Below are 13955 nucleotides of genomic sequence, written 5' to 3'. Positions count from 1 at the left end.
TCTGTCTAGTTGCACCTAGTACCCACAGGCACTTTAATGTTAGGCTGAGATCAGTGTTACAGAAAGATGAAAAAATTAATTTACAAAAAGAAATGGAAAATTAATTTTGTGGGAAAAATGTGTATTTATATACCAAGTTACCTCCTTAATTTAGCACACAGTAATCAATAAATTCTGATAGAGGTGATAACAAGGTAGAAATTTTTATTATTATGGCCTGAATTTTTAAATGAAAAATGTGAACATATAGGTTTTGACAAATTAGATTAAAGCAATAGGCTATGAAAGCTAATAATTTGCCCCAAAATAATAATTAAAGATGTATTACGGGTGTATGTAATACAAATTTAATTTGATTAAATGCAGAGAGGAGGTTTTGAATCACAACAGGAGGCTGAGGAGTGACCTCATTGTTCTTTACAGCTTCCTGACGAGGGGAAGTGGAGTTGGAGGTGTTGATCTCTTCTCCCTGGTATCCAGGGATAGGACGTGTGGGAATGGTTCAAACCTGCATCAGGGGAGGTTCAGACTTGACGTTAGGAAACATTTCTTTACTGACAGGGTGGTCAAACACTGCAACATGCTTCCTAGAGAGGTGGTTGACGCCCCAAGCCTGTCAGTGTTTAAGTGGCATTTGGGCAGTGCCCTTAATAACATGCTTTAACTTTTGGTCAGCCCTGAAGTGGTCAGGCAGTTGGACTAGATGATCACTGTAGGACCCTTCCCACGGAAATATTCTATTCTATTCTATTTCAGGCTTTGAGGCCAGGAAAAATTATGTCCAGGTTTTTAATCCCTAAAGTGTTACTCAGCTCTGGACATTAAAAAAGTTTAACATAATTGATGAAAAATTCTCTACTGTCTAGTAATGAAGAATAGGTAAGCAGTCTGAACTAAATAAAACCCAATTCAGTATTTTTTATAAACATATATTTTCCCTTTAATTTCTTAAATAGATCTTCTTAATTGCTTATAAATCTCCTCTATACAATATTACAATTTGGGTGCTTCCATTATTGGATTAATCCTAAAAGAAAATACTGTAACAATATATATTTCTTTGGTGACTGCAACCTGTCCTCATTAGAATCAAAGACTGAAGAAAAAGAACAATGCAGGAAAAACAATTAAAGATATTGTGAGAATATATGATGTATTAAAAGCATAATATAATAGAGTATACCAATATAAATTATCAGATTTTCTAGAAAAAGAACTTATGTAAAATTGAACACATCTGGACTTCGGTAAAGGATTTGCTCAGTTAAATATGAAATATTATTAGCTCAACCTAAGACAGAAACATAAAGTACATATGAAACTGGTGAACTGGAAGATGGGAATAACCAACATAAGAAATGTCATATTAGAGTTTCCTCAGCACATTCCTTAGCACATTTGCTTTTGGAGCCAAAATCATTAAAGCACTATGAAGTGCAGAGGAACACACAGAGGAATTAGCAGGTGTATGTGTTATAAACAGGGACTTCACCCTTTTAAAAGTCAGAAAGGCAGACTGCAAAGTGAAAGAAAAACAAGCATGATGTTAGCATGTATCCCGGAAACCAGTAAGTTTTTTTCAAGCAGATTTAGAGAGGTACACAAGTTAATATAAAAGGAATGGGTAAGACCTTATCTAGGTCTGTTTAAAGTTCTCAAAATGTACGCCCAAAAAGAAGTAATACAAGAAAGAATGCACAGGAAAAAATGAAATAGGGAGGGCTTCTTTATCAACTGGAGACTAGAAAGGGTTGGCTTTTATATTCATTTTTTTGAAGGGATTAAACAACGTGGTTGCCTATAACTGTAATTTGAGGACTGGATTTGAGGATTTAGAGGGTCTTTTCCACCTTTCTGCCTCTGCATTTAATTTTTTTTTTTTTATTTATTGAGGAGATGGAGGAGGGCAAAGGACAAGAGCTATTTGCAAAACCATGGCATATATTTTTAAACATGTGCAGCATGAAAACCCACTACACTAAGCAGACACATCTTCTAATGATTCTGTGATTCTGTGTGATTCTGTGAGTCTAGAAGAAGGAGAAATTAGAAACTTGGACAGAAAAAAACCTGCTTAGTCTCTGCAAGAAAAATCCTTCCTACATGTGTTTATTGGTGTTCTGAAACTTGCTGTAAGCCAGATTCTGGAATTTATTTGGGTTTTTTTACCATTTTCTATCATTCATTTTGAAATATTTTTTGTTTATCTAGCACCAGACACCGTAACCTATGCTCATATGTTTCATTACCTCAGTGCTTGAAGAGAAGACGCACGTTTTTATGTACAGGGACGCATTCTGTCCTATTGATGAGGTTTTATTGATCCACAAAAGAGCAGAAGCACACTCTTTGTAAAATATGCTTTGTCTTTTTACATAGCTAGATTTGCAATATTAGCTGGAATTCTTAATTTACTTCCAGATAACATACATAAATAGCAAATAAAGAAGAAAAACCAGGAAGACCAAAGAAGCATCTTTATTTTTGTCCACTTACTCTAAGAGATGAAAGATCATCCTCAACTTCAATGAAATCTTGAATGGTATTTCCAACAGCGGTCAGGACACGATCAATGACATGAACAACACCGTTGGTAGCAATCTGGTTGCCATGGATGACCCTGGCACAGTTAACAGTAACAACCTATATTTGAAGAATCAAGCAGCAGAAGATTAAACATTAATTTGACCATATACTTGGAATATGATTCTTGAAGATTGGCAATGTATGTACTGTACATTATATATTCACTGTTGTTCTTTCAGTTTTTGTTTTAAATATTAAGTAAAACTTTGTAAGATTGGAAAGGTTGACTAAGCTTCTGGAAAGCTAGCAGCAGATTTATTCAGGCTACATTGTTTACATATTCATGTTTTATTTCTTATTGCAATTATTCAGATTTGTTTTCCATATCTGGTTAATATGGTGATTGTATTGGTTTTTACTGATGCAAACTGCAATCCAACATAAACATTTCAATGCATTTAAGGCAACAAATATGAGTGACTTGACTGGGAGATTTCTAGCATTTATAAAAATGAATTTTTTTCCAGCCAGATAATGGATGTGTCCCCTGCAATCTTAAATGCTTCTACCGTGCACTCCAATTCAAATAAAAGTTCTGATTTAATATTACTTTGTAAACACATGAAGATTAATAGTAGATTTTGCTCTCAGATTTACTATGATCATATATTTTGGCCACAAAAGTCTTTGTCTTCTAGGAAGAAAGTTCATTCTCATTGGAACAATGAGAACAGCAAACAGCACATGTGCATTAATTCTTAGTGATTAGTCTACACAGCAGACAAAATTTCTTCAAGAGAAAATGTATTTCTTTTTGTCAGTGGCAACTGACTTGCTAGACATTAAACCTTCTATAACATTTTCTTAGCGGTGGAAGGAAGTAAAGGAAAGTGCAATGGCTATAACTGAATAATTATGTTAGGGGAAAAAAAAAAGAGAACAGACTTACCCCATTAGGATAATGGTTAATAAGCAATTTCTGGTCATTATACATAGACACCAGAGTCATGCCATTCTTAAGATCTTTTGTCAACATGCGCTTGTTTACCATGTGGTGGTGGAGAGCGTTATACAGTTCAATATTTACATTGTCAACCAAATTCCTGTGAATTTCCTGAAGAAGGAAGGAATTTAATTTATTATAAGCTTCAAAACATTCTTTCAGTCAGAAAGTTGTACATACTGCTTTATCTTAACAAACCCTATCAATATGTTCAACAATGGATATTTTCTATTAGGAGACACAACTTTGATACCTATCAATCTGTCTCTACTTAAATGCTGCTTTAGTCTGATTTGCTTACAAATAGAAGACCAGAGGTCACATCACAGACAAGTCATTGGAGGAGATTTTATTCAATATTTATTTAACTAAAAACATTACTAAAAAAAGAACACCTGAATCACTGACAAAGTATTATACTCTACATCATGCAATTGCTGGAATTCCTGTCATTTTCCCCAAAACTATGCTAATAACACTAACAATATTAGTATTTGTCATGCAAGGCCTTAAATAAGAAACACACACAGTTACTTAGTACTTCTGGGAAAAAATTCAGACTCTCTAGCTTCAGCAATGCATGTTAAACATGCAAATTATTTTATTACAACTTGTGTAATGTCCTTTTATATCTAAAATATCAGTATTGTTACTTGTCTGTTTTACCATAGACTAGCTGTGGCAGCTAAAACAACGTTAGCTGAAAGAGAAACACACTTTAACACATGCATGCACACACGCTTACTGAATTTAGTTGCTCCCAGGCTTCATTGCTTGGTGCAAAGAAAGTGAATGATCCTCGTCCCTCAATCTCTTTTCTCAGCTTTGACATGTCAGAATACTGCTGTGTGGAGGTAGCTCCCACAATACCAAGTGTACCATATACATGATCAATTGGAGCAACTAAAAAAAACATGAGATAAGGATACCATAAACTCTTCAGTCATCCAGTTTCTGACAATCAAATCTACTTTGTTTCTTTTGATCAGACAATAGTATTGCCTTTCTGAAATGGTTTAAATTAATATTAAAACAATGTGCTTGGATTAAAATTCCGACGTCAACATACTCAAAAACCATCCGAACACATCTGCTTGCTTCCTTCTGAGATTACTTTTCCCTGCTGCAATTAATTTTACGTAAAACAGAATAGCAGAAAGAGGAGAGATCAAGAATTCCTGTCTTCATTTTCACTCCTCCTTAGTTTATTTAAAGTCTATAAGACTATTGTAATAAATAAGATTCAAATCTTCCCAGGAAAACAAATAAACAGAATTTAGATATGCCACACCTCATGTCCTGGGTTTCTGACCTCACTGGTATTCTTTAGGTTATTCTGGGGTGTGATGGGAATAGGAATACAAGTTATTTGTCAGTTTTGGGAACTGAAGACACTATTGTTCCTCTCCAATCCAGCAACTGGAAGAAGCTGGGAAGCTGAACTACCATAGATCTGCATGATCAAATTCCATGCTCACTGATTTTCAATTGTGTTGGCTATATGCAAATGAAAATGAAGCTGTGTATTCTCAGGCAGTAATTCTTAAAAAACCCAATAATTTCTCATGACCACCTTTGAAAATCTCATGTGTTGTAATGCTTCTCAAACACTGACTCATCCATATGAAAATAAGCTTGTACCTGCAGGACATCCTCTCATACCATCCATCTTCATATAGCCAGGACAGCATTCATATAAGACAGTTCTGTGGGATATAGAGAAAAACAAAATTAAATAAGATACAGGACAAACGTATACTAACTTTAGCTGACCCTAATTTTTAAATTTTATTATTAATTTTTCATTGCTAAGTACACACTCTCCAGATCTTCATCCTTTGTTAAATCATTCAACCTTTTCTGTATAGAGTACAAATTTGTTGTATTTTACTAAATACAACACTTTTGACTTTAAACTTAATGAGGGCAGTCATTTTCTAAGTGCTAGAAAGTGGCATGGCAGAGCCTCAGTTTTTCAAGGAAGACTTTGAAGAAGCTCAGGAATGAGGGAGCGAACTAATTAAGAACAGACATAAAGAAGGTTGTAGAGAAGGAAGTCACTAAAGATTGGATGGATGGACACAAGGGAAAGTTCACTGGTAAATGTAGTGAGGATGAAAACCAGACTGCAAGATATCAAAAACAGTGTTAAAAGAGTACGTAATCACAGCAGACATAGAGTTTAGCAATACCAGGTACCAGGAACTGTTATATAATGTTCTCAATAAAATATTCTCCAAATTGAATACTTATAGGCTATACATAACAGCAAACCAGGGCTGATAGTTCTATACTGTAACACTCAATTTAGCATTGATGGTCTTATAAGATGTAACATCTTCTTAATTAATATGACAGAAGTAGAAGTTCTACCATAGATCTGCTTGACAAATTCTTCTCTCTTACACAAAAGTGCAAGTTCAATAAAGTTATCACAGAGTTGATTTTGGCTCCTCAGATCAATTATATGATCTCACCAAGACTGAAGCATAAACTTTAAGATATTAGACTTCAGATATTATTTTTCAAATCATGGCACACTGTAAATGACAAGGAAAAATTGCCATCATGGTTTTACATAAGAGATTTATTTTTCTGGGTGTGGCTGATGTTGGCACTGCTAGAGTTCTGAACACTAATTCCTTGAAGGTTTTTGCTGAGTCTTTACCATTACATTCCAGCTTTTAATTTGTAGATTCCTTGGTGCAGCTGAGTACACTTGTCTCATTCTTCATAAACTAAAACTGACAAAACATTAACCACAAACATTAAAATGAACAGCTTATTCAAATGAAAAGTTGGACTTAAGACCTTCAACATCCAAACTACTTGAAGAGATTCAAAATTGAAAGTAGACTGGAGGAACAATAGCATTACAAAGCATGATTTTAAAAGTGAGAATTATAATTCCATTATTGATAGCAATCTGACAGAGCTGGAGAAGATTAAAGACTTTTTAAAAAAACACATAGTTTTTAATTTCTCTGTGCTATGAAAATATTCTGTCTCCATTCCTGCATATACATATACACGTATGACATATTTACCCTTTTGCCGTGTGCATCTTTTCAACTGAGAAGCCATATATTGAAAGTATTTGTATAGTTGTTTTTAATACATCTCTTTCTTTAAAGCAATTCACTGAATGATTATCTCTTGGGAATGCAAGAACAGCACACAGTTTAGGCTACAAATTTTCTGACTAATAAGGAACTTAACCTTATACTCTACCTCCTTGTTGCATCCCTGCCAGAAGCTAATAAAAAAAAAAAAGTCTGATTAAAGAAAACTGTCTAGCAGAATAAGAATCAGAATGCTCTCCTAATTGTGTGAACTGCTTTGTCATGAGAAAATATTTTTTCCTTCCATGGAATAGAAAGTATCTCCCCCTGCTGCCCCATAAGCAGCTATGAAAGATTGCAGTCTTCATTAGCTTTTGGAAAAAGGAAAGAGGAAGCTGCGTTATAAGCAAAGAATAAGACATGGCAAGTTTAGTCTTCTTATCATATCCAACAATGACACAATTAATGAAAGGCAGAAAATTGGCTGAAGAACATAGTTAAGAAACAAAACGCTTCTTCAGCCAAACATTATAAGATCAGTGCCTTTTCTACCATCTAATTTGTTATGTACAGCCCAGGCTTTTTTTCAGTCCCCAAGGGTTACTGTAAGTTCCTACGTACAGTATTCATGTTCCCTTACAGCTGACTGCAATTAGAAGGTCCATGTATCAGCTGTGCTCAAAATGTAGTGAGAAAGACAGAATGGAGAAAAGGGGTCTGTATGGAGGATTCCATGATAAGGTTAGAACCAGATAAAACAGTGCAAGATGCAGTTCCTCAGCACCACTCATATATAGACACGGTACACAGGGGAAGTACCATCTCACACCATAAGTTATCCTCATCTGTATCTCCCTACTAGTTCAATATAAGATGGTGCCCAAGGAAGTTACTTGAATAACAAGCAATGCTGCATTCTTGAGTTATTGACATTTTTGGTGGGGTTTTTTTTGTTTGTTTTGTGGTGAGTTTTTTTGTTTCTTTGGTTGTTGGGGTTTTTTTTAGCACAAAATCATTCTGACTTCATCTAAAGGAGAATATTCCACAGGAAAAAGGGGCAGAGCAACACTACCTTACGTCCTTGTTATTCTTGGCTAACAGAGACAGTTTTCAGTTTATTCAGATCAGCTCTGTGACTCATCTGCTTCTACTCCTTGCTGGCATGGAGATGAAATACTACAGAGAAACAGTGGAAAGACTTCTGATCCAATAGACTTTGATTTTAGCAAATCTTTAACTTGCATCCCAATTGGAAAGTTACAGCAATGGAGAGGAAGTGTCAATAATAAAAGCATTCTTAAATTAGCATTTTATAGATCATATATACAAGTTAGAGAGGACTTGTTAACACAGCAATATTAACATGAGAAGAGCCATTGTCCTTTGGATTAGCATTTTTATTACAGTAACCTCTTTAGCCATGCCTGCATTTTGGTTTTGAGTACAAAGAGTATAAAAATCCCATTAACAGCTAAGGCTAAGTTATAACAGATGATCTATTGCAGCCACAAAAAAACCTCAGGAGTTCTATGACTCAACTTACTCTCATACACACAGTTTTCCCCCTCTAGCCTTTTTCTGTGAGTGCTTGTACAATGGTAGGAGTGTTAAAAGAGGAGGGAGAAGGTGGGTGATAGTTTTGTGTAGAGTCTCATGACCAAGTCCACCCAGCCTCACAGCTCAATGTCTTCTGGTTGGCTGTAGCAGGTTTCTTGCTTGGGGCTTTACACAGTCTCTGCAAAATGCTTTACAGCTTACATTCCTCTAAATTCTAGTCAGTGAAGAGAACAAAATCACCACCTGACTTTAGTTCAATGAGTCCAAACTGCCTATTGCTTCAAACTATTTTTCTTGACACATGAAAGTATCTATCACTGCATAACTCATTTTACTTCTGGAGGTCAGCAAAGTAATGAATTCCCTGTCAGATTTGTGCTGAGAGCAGACTTTCTCTCATGGGAAGACGTGACATCTATCTAGGAATAAAACCACAGGAGTAGGTAGTTTTCCAAAACTGACTTTGAGAATATCCAAGTTGCAGTCTAAGTCATTTTCAGGAAATACCCTTCTTCCCAATGTGTCTACAGGGGAATAAAATGTAGTGCCAAAGAAGTCAGTGGTATGGCAGACTTCACTCAAAAGGTTAAGTATTTTAGGTGACTTGCAGCATGTCCAGTGAAAGAAAAGGGAAGTCAGTAGTGTAATGTCACCCGGAGAAGGAAAGATTCTGATAAAAACAGTAACCTATGGGTCCTGAAAACATAGGTACCTGAAAACAGGAAGAGTTGGGGCAAATGACCACACACAGTCTAGTTTGACTGAAAATATATCTCACAAAATGCATACAAATCTGCAATTTTTATGAAAAATGAGTTCTAACTTGTTTGGATTTGCTTATAAAAACAAAGCCAAAATCAAAATGGGAGAGACTGGTTAGGATTCCAGACAGTCAATTACATTCCAAAAAAACTTCTGGGGATTTAGAATAATCAGATTGCTTGTCTGGGTAGGATGTTCATTTTGATGTGCGCTACGTCCACTCTAACTTACTGCTGTTCCTTTCTTCTGCCTCCTTAAGTAAGTAATCAGTAACCAGTAAAGCTTATAACAGCAGAAAACTTAGAGTGGCAGCTTGGCCCATGAAAATCCGGTCTTTTCCTCAGCTCTGGTGGGGCTATCGTATCATTTTTCATGTCTAGACTGACTTTAGAGTTGAGACTTTAAAGCCATAGCAGTACTTGAAAGACAGGACTGTGTTGGAATCAATGTCTCACTGTATCAGAAGTATAACTCAGCTCCATTAATTTATGGTATGCTGTCAGAGCACCAAAAATATTTTCTCAGAAAGATGGAAGATGGAAAAATGGAAGAAAACTTCCTCTTACTACAACTTCCCTCAGTCTTTTTCCTAAGGATCCTTTCCAACACATCACATGTTAGGACATGTAGCGTCTTTCAGGAATCTCAATGCAAAGCCTCTGATGCCCAACAGGAGCAGTAGAAACCACAATCCAAGCACATTTCAGGTCCTTGCCTGTCTACTATCTGATTTACATTTCTGATTTTAACAGTGCAAAAACAGTTACTGGAGGCATTTCTCTCACATAAATAATCCCTTGGGAGTCTTAATCAGTTTTACATTAGTAAGTATAGGGATCATGCTCAAGAAGAACTATAAATATAATCATTTGTCAGTCAGGACAGCTGAACCAAATGAAAAATGAAACAAAATGTAAAGTTGGCTTTGAAGAAAAATGAAAAAAAATAAAGAGGAAAAGGATACTTTTTTAATTATGGAAGTGTCATATACATGGATGCACTGATGAGAGCATGAGAAACTGTAGCTATTTTAGCACTGCTAGTGCTGCATGCACACTCAGCATCACCTTTTGTGCCCAGCACCATTCACCAGCACACACCCAGATTGTGTCTGCATCTAGTTCTTTGTTGACATAGAATTTTTTTACTCTCTATAAAAAAACATTCAGTGAATTTAATACAAGTTTACAAAGTCTTAGAGTTACAGTTTTAACTTAAAAGTATTCTGTTCATAAGAGCTCACTTGAATTCAATGGGAGCTATATGTAATTGTTTAAACATAGTCAAATATATCTTTTTTTTCCCCCAGAATTTATTGTTTCTATATTTAGAAACACTTTTTTAAACATGAAGAATGAACTGGAAAATGTGGATCCTATTTACTCATTACTTTGACAATTGGGAGAATAAAAATATGACTAACTAACTGCAAATGATCAGTCACTTGTTCAAGCTCTCCTTCCTAGTTTATTTAGTGAATTACTGTTGATCAGAAAAACATTTTCAGTGTAATTTAAGAGCAAAGGGAGTCATCTTCAACTGGCTTATGTTGCTAACACTGTAGATATTTTTCTTCCATATTAGCCTCTGTTAAGGAAGCCTTTAGCATATAAAAAAAAATCTCTATTCCACATTACATTAACATCTAAAACAGTGGTTGATGCTCATTAGGAAAGTTTTAAATACAAATCTTACTTTAAATGGAGTTAAGTTCCTTATATATATAATTTGCACCACGTATCAATATAACTTAACATCTGTGTATCTTAGGGTATACAATCTCTCGGTGACTATTCAAACTGTGTACTTAAATATTACTTAGGCATTTGGAAGAGTTTTATAGGCTTTCACTAAGAGACTCCTAAAACCTGAAGATGGGGCTGCAGCTGAAGCCTGGACTCCCTGTTCACTCAAGCCTTTCTGAAAATGTCACCCCGTACCTATTTGGACTCTGTAAGAGAATAATGGGAAAATAAAAACAATGATTTCCTGTGACACCTGCTGAGAAATTTATCCAAATAATTGCATAACAGCAAGAGAAAATGTGGTACATGAGAAAAACATTAGTTTATTGTATTGGGTAAGCAATGTCAGAATTAAGTAATTTAATAGAAACTGAGACAAGTGGGGCAGACCAAGTTCAGGACTGGGGGTTTTGTATGTGTTCACACTCTGAAGCTGCTCTATGGCTGTCAGTAGTGACTCTGACATTTTGTCCCAGACAAGGCAATGACTTGCATTCTGAGAAGAGGTGACAGTCGAAATGAACACAAAAAAAAATACAGAAGAATGCCAAACTCACCCAGATTTAATCTGCATCCACAAGTATATTTTGATTTTCTTTTTCTTTGTGGAGAGGTGTGGTCTGAGCACACAGCTCTGCGGGTTAGTCCTGAGTTCTTTTCACAATTGGCCTATTAGGTCCCTCTGCGGTTTTGGGTAGGCCACTTAACCTCATATCTTTGTGTTTAAAATGGATCTGTGAATACTTAACTCAGAGAAGGATTGTTGAAACTAATACTTTGAAACCTCTTAAACTTTAAAAAGACTTATATTATGCTGTCATTTTCAGGCTTTCCACTCCTTTTGTGATAGTTTTTGGCAACAGTGAAGAGAAGCTGTAACCCTGTACAGTTATGAACTGAATTCTTCCTGTGTGTCTGCATTTGAAACAAACAGTTATTTTGTCTCTGAGAAAAGGAGAGTTTTCTAATCGTACATTATATTATCTCAATGAATGGGGAATAGTTTTGAAACAGAGCATACTTACGCTTTCTTTCCACAGATGGCTCCCTGGTACCAGTTTCTGCAGGTGCTGTAGTATTTCTTTTTTGTTCCCATAACTTGCTGAAGGGCACAGACATTTGGGCTATGGATGGGAAGTGAGAAATATATAAAGAAGAAGTTTCTGTACATCTTTGGAAAAGTTTATATAAAACAGCATCAAATATCATTTCTGTTGAGCAAGAGTAAGAAATTAACATCTGGCTTCAGTTTCCCGGGCAGGTGTGTTTTTAAGCAATCACAGTGCAAGCTCCAGGGACTGCCCAGCTGGGTTCCTTGGCAAGCCTACCCTCCTAGCAGGGACAGAAGATTCCCCTCCGTTCTGATTTGGCCTTCTGTCTCTGATGGGCAGCAGTCACCAGCTGTGCCTGGTCAGGTCTCCATATGCCTTACACTTCTCCCTTCCCCCTGCGAAGTGAATTAATGACCAGCCACCAGGGACTGAGCTGTGAATACCATCAGGCTCTTTTCATTAAAGTTTTTGTCTTGTGTACATCTGTGCAGCTGAAGGTCATGGGGAGATGGGGAAGAAAAGTGCCTTGTTCTTCATGTAGAAGGAAACCCTGTCTTCCGTAAATCAATCGGCTATTTTGATTACCAACCATTTGGAGTACCACAGACACCTATGTAAACATTCTGGGAATTACTGGGGACCAAAGGGTAAATTGGCATGTAAATAAAAGGAGTCACAGATTTCAAACAAGGAATACTTTTTCCTTAGTGTGGTAGAGTACAGAGGAATTTCTTAAGGGCAAATTCCATAGAGCAAAGGCACTTTGTCACTAATTTTTATAGCTCTACAATTAAAAAAAAAATCATCAGTTCAAAAGTTAAGACATATATTTTAACAACAGTGGGAAGCCAGTGAACTTTTTTATTTAAAAAGCAGCCAGTGAACATTTTTATTTAAAAAGCTCAGGCACTCTGTGTGTATGTGTGTAGCAGGCAGAGGGAATTCAACAAAGGAAGATAGGATGGTAAACAATTCTTATTCACAGAACAGCTTTTACTTAAGAAGACTGAAGGAAAATGTTTAGACATGTGTCTCCCTGACACCAGCTGTTCAAATTATTTCCATGTCCCTGAGCAGCCTGGCTTGTAAGCTTTGTCTTTTGAGTACCCTGTTGAGCAGCTTGCTGCATTGCTCTAGTGGGAACAGAATTTTTACAAAGGGCTCCCAGTATATATTCCCATGTTAGAAAGCATTTAAATAGAGTTCATGATTTTCATTAGGATGGAGTAAAGAGAGCAAATGCTGTGGAATAGGTGTCAACTCTATTCAAATATTTGAAAACGTATTAATCACAGCTGATGCCCCATTGCATTAATTGTGAACTGTAATTAACTTCAGTGATTCTAAAATGCCTGTATTTTATTAATTGAGAAATGGTGATTTTAGATTTTTTCACATTTTATGAAGTTTAACAGTATTCTGTCTCCTTTTGAAACTCCCCAGAAAGCTTTTTATATAGGAACATTTCTTGTAGAACTAATTGAAAAAGAAGGATCTACTTGAATGATAGTCAGAATTCATAGTGAAAAATCACATTTAATGTAATGTGAGAAGAAAGGGGAGAATAAAGATTAACAAGCTCCCTTTAAAAATAGAAATAAAATCCAGTTACTTACCCTTGGTCGCGTGCCCTTATTCGACTATGAGTTAAAATCTTGTCATAGTGAGCAGAAGCAGCTGCTTGTTCAAAAGCAGACAACATAAAAGTGGAGAAGGTGAATAAGAAAAAAATCTTCATCTTTAGTCCTCTGTTGCTTCTGGCAAGTCTAGAAGAGAGAACTGGCAAAGGGTCTGGAGAGCTGACAATTTATATACATGCTGGAAGGTGGTGGGAGGGAACCACAGGATCAACCTGAAACTTCATACCACCCTCCTTAGAACAGCTTTGGCTGCCAGCTTCAGTAACCTAAATTAGTACCATACATTTACCATATAAACCATTTTTTTAAATCCCCAATTGACTAATTTCTTCCTTATTACAGAAGGATTAGCATTTTATTCTGCTGACACAACAGCAGAGAAAGTTTGAGAAGTTTAGACTTTGACTTACGACTTGGTATTTATAGCACTGAAGCATCCAGAGGTCGTGATCATCGCGTGTGGTTTTGTTCAAACCCAGAGGAAGATGTTGTCTGTTCCCAGAAGAACTGCACTGCTTTCCTTTGTTTTCCATGTCCTCAAAGTTATCAGCTATGAGCTGTTTGTCTAGTGAAGTTGTTGAAAGTGCCAAACAATACTGTTGTCAATA

At 36.1% G+C, this 13955-nt stretch overlaps 1 protein-coding gene across 4 annotated transcripts in view; it reads right to left on the bottom strand.

The window, feature by feature from the left end:
* POSTN (periostin) overlaps positions 1-13445 on the bottom strand; it is a gene marked incomplete at its 5' end in the record, with an annotated part of 37411 nt that extends 23966 nt beyond the window's left edge. For all 4 annotated transcript variants that reach the window (XM_082008964.1, XM_082008966.1, XM_082008967.1 and 1 more), the window contains 6 exons: positions 2497-2643; positions 3476-3640; positions 4275-4432; positions 5171-5235; positions 11681-11779; positions 13324-13445. In XM_082008964.1, coding sequence (XP_081865090.1) covers positions 2497-2643; positions 3476-3640; positions 4275-4432; positions 5171-5235; positions 11681-11779; positions 13324-13445 — 756 coding nt within the window. The remainder of the gene's footprint in view (positions 1-2496; positions 2644-3475; positions 3641-4274; positions 4433-5170; positions 5236-11680; positions 11780-13323) is intronic.
* Between the last annotated feature and the right edge of the window lie 510 nt (positions 13446-13955).

This window comes from Phaethon aethereus (genome assembly GCF_964289735.1).
Source record: "Phaethon aethereus genome assembly, chromosome: 1".
In the NCBI taxonomy this organism is placed as follows: domain Eukaryota; kingdom Metazoa; phylum Chordata; class Aves; order Phaethontiformes; family Phaethontidae; genus Phaethon; species Phaethon aethereus.
This window is presented reverse-complemented; position numbering and strand designations above follow the sequence as displayed.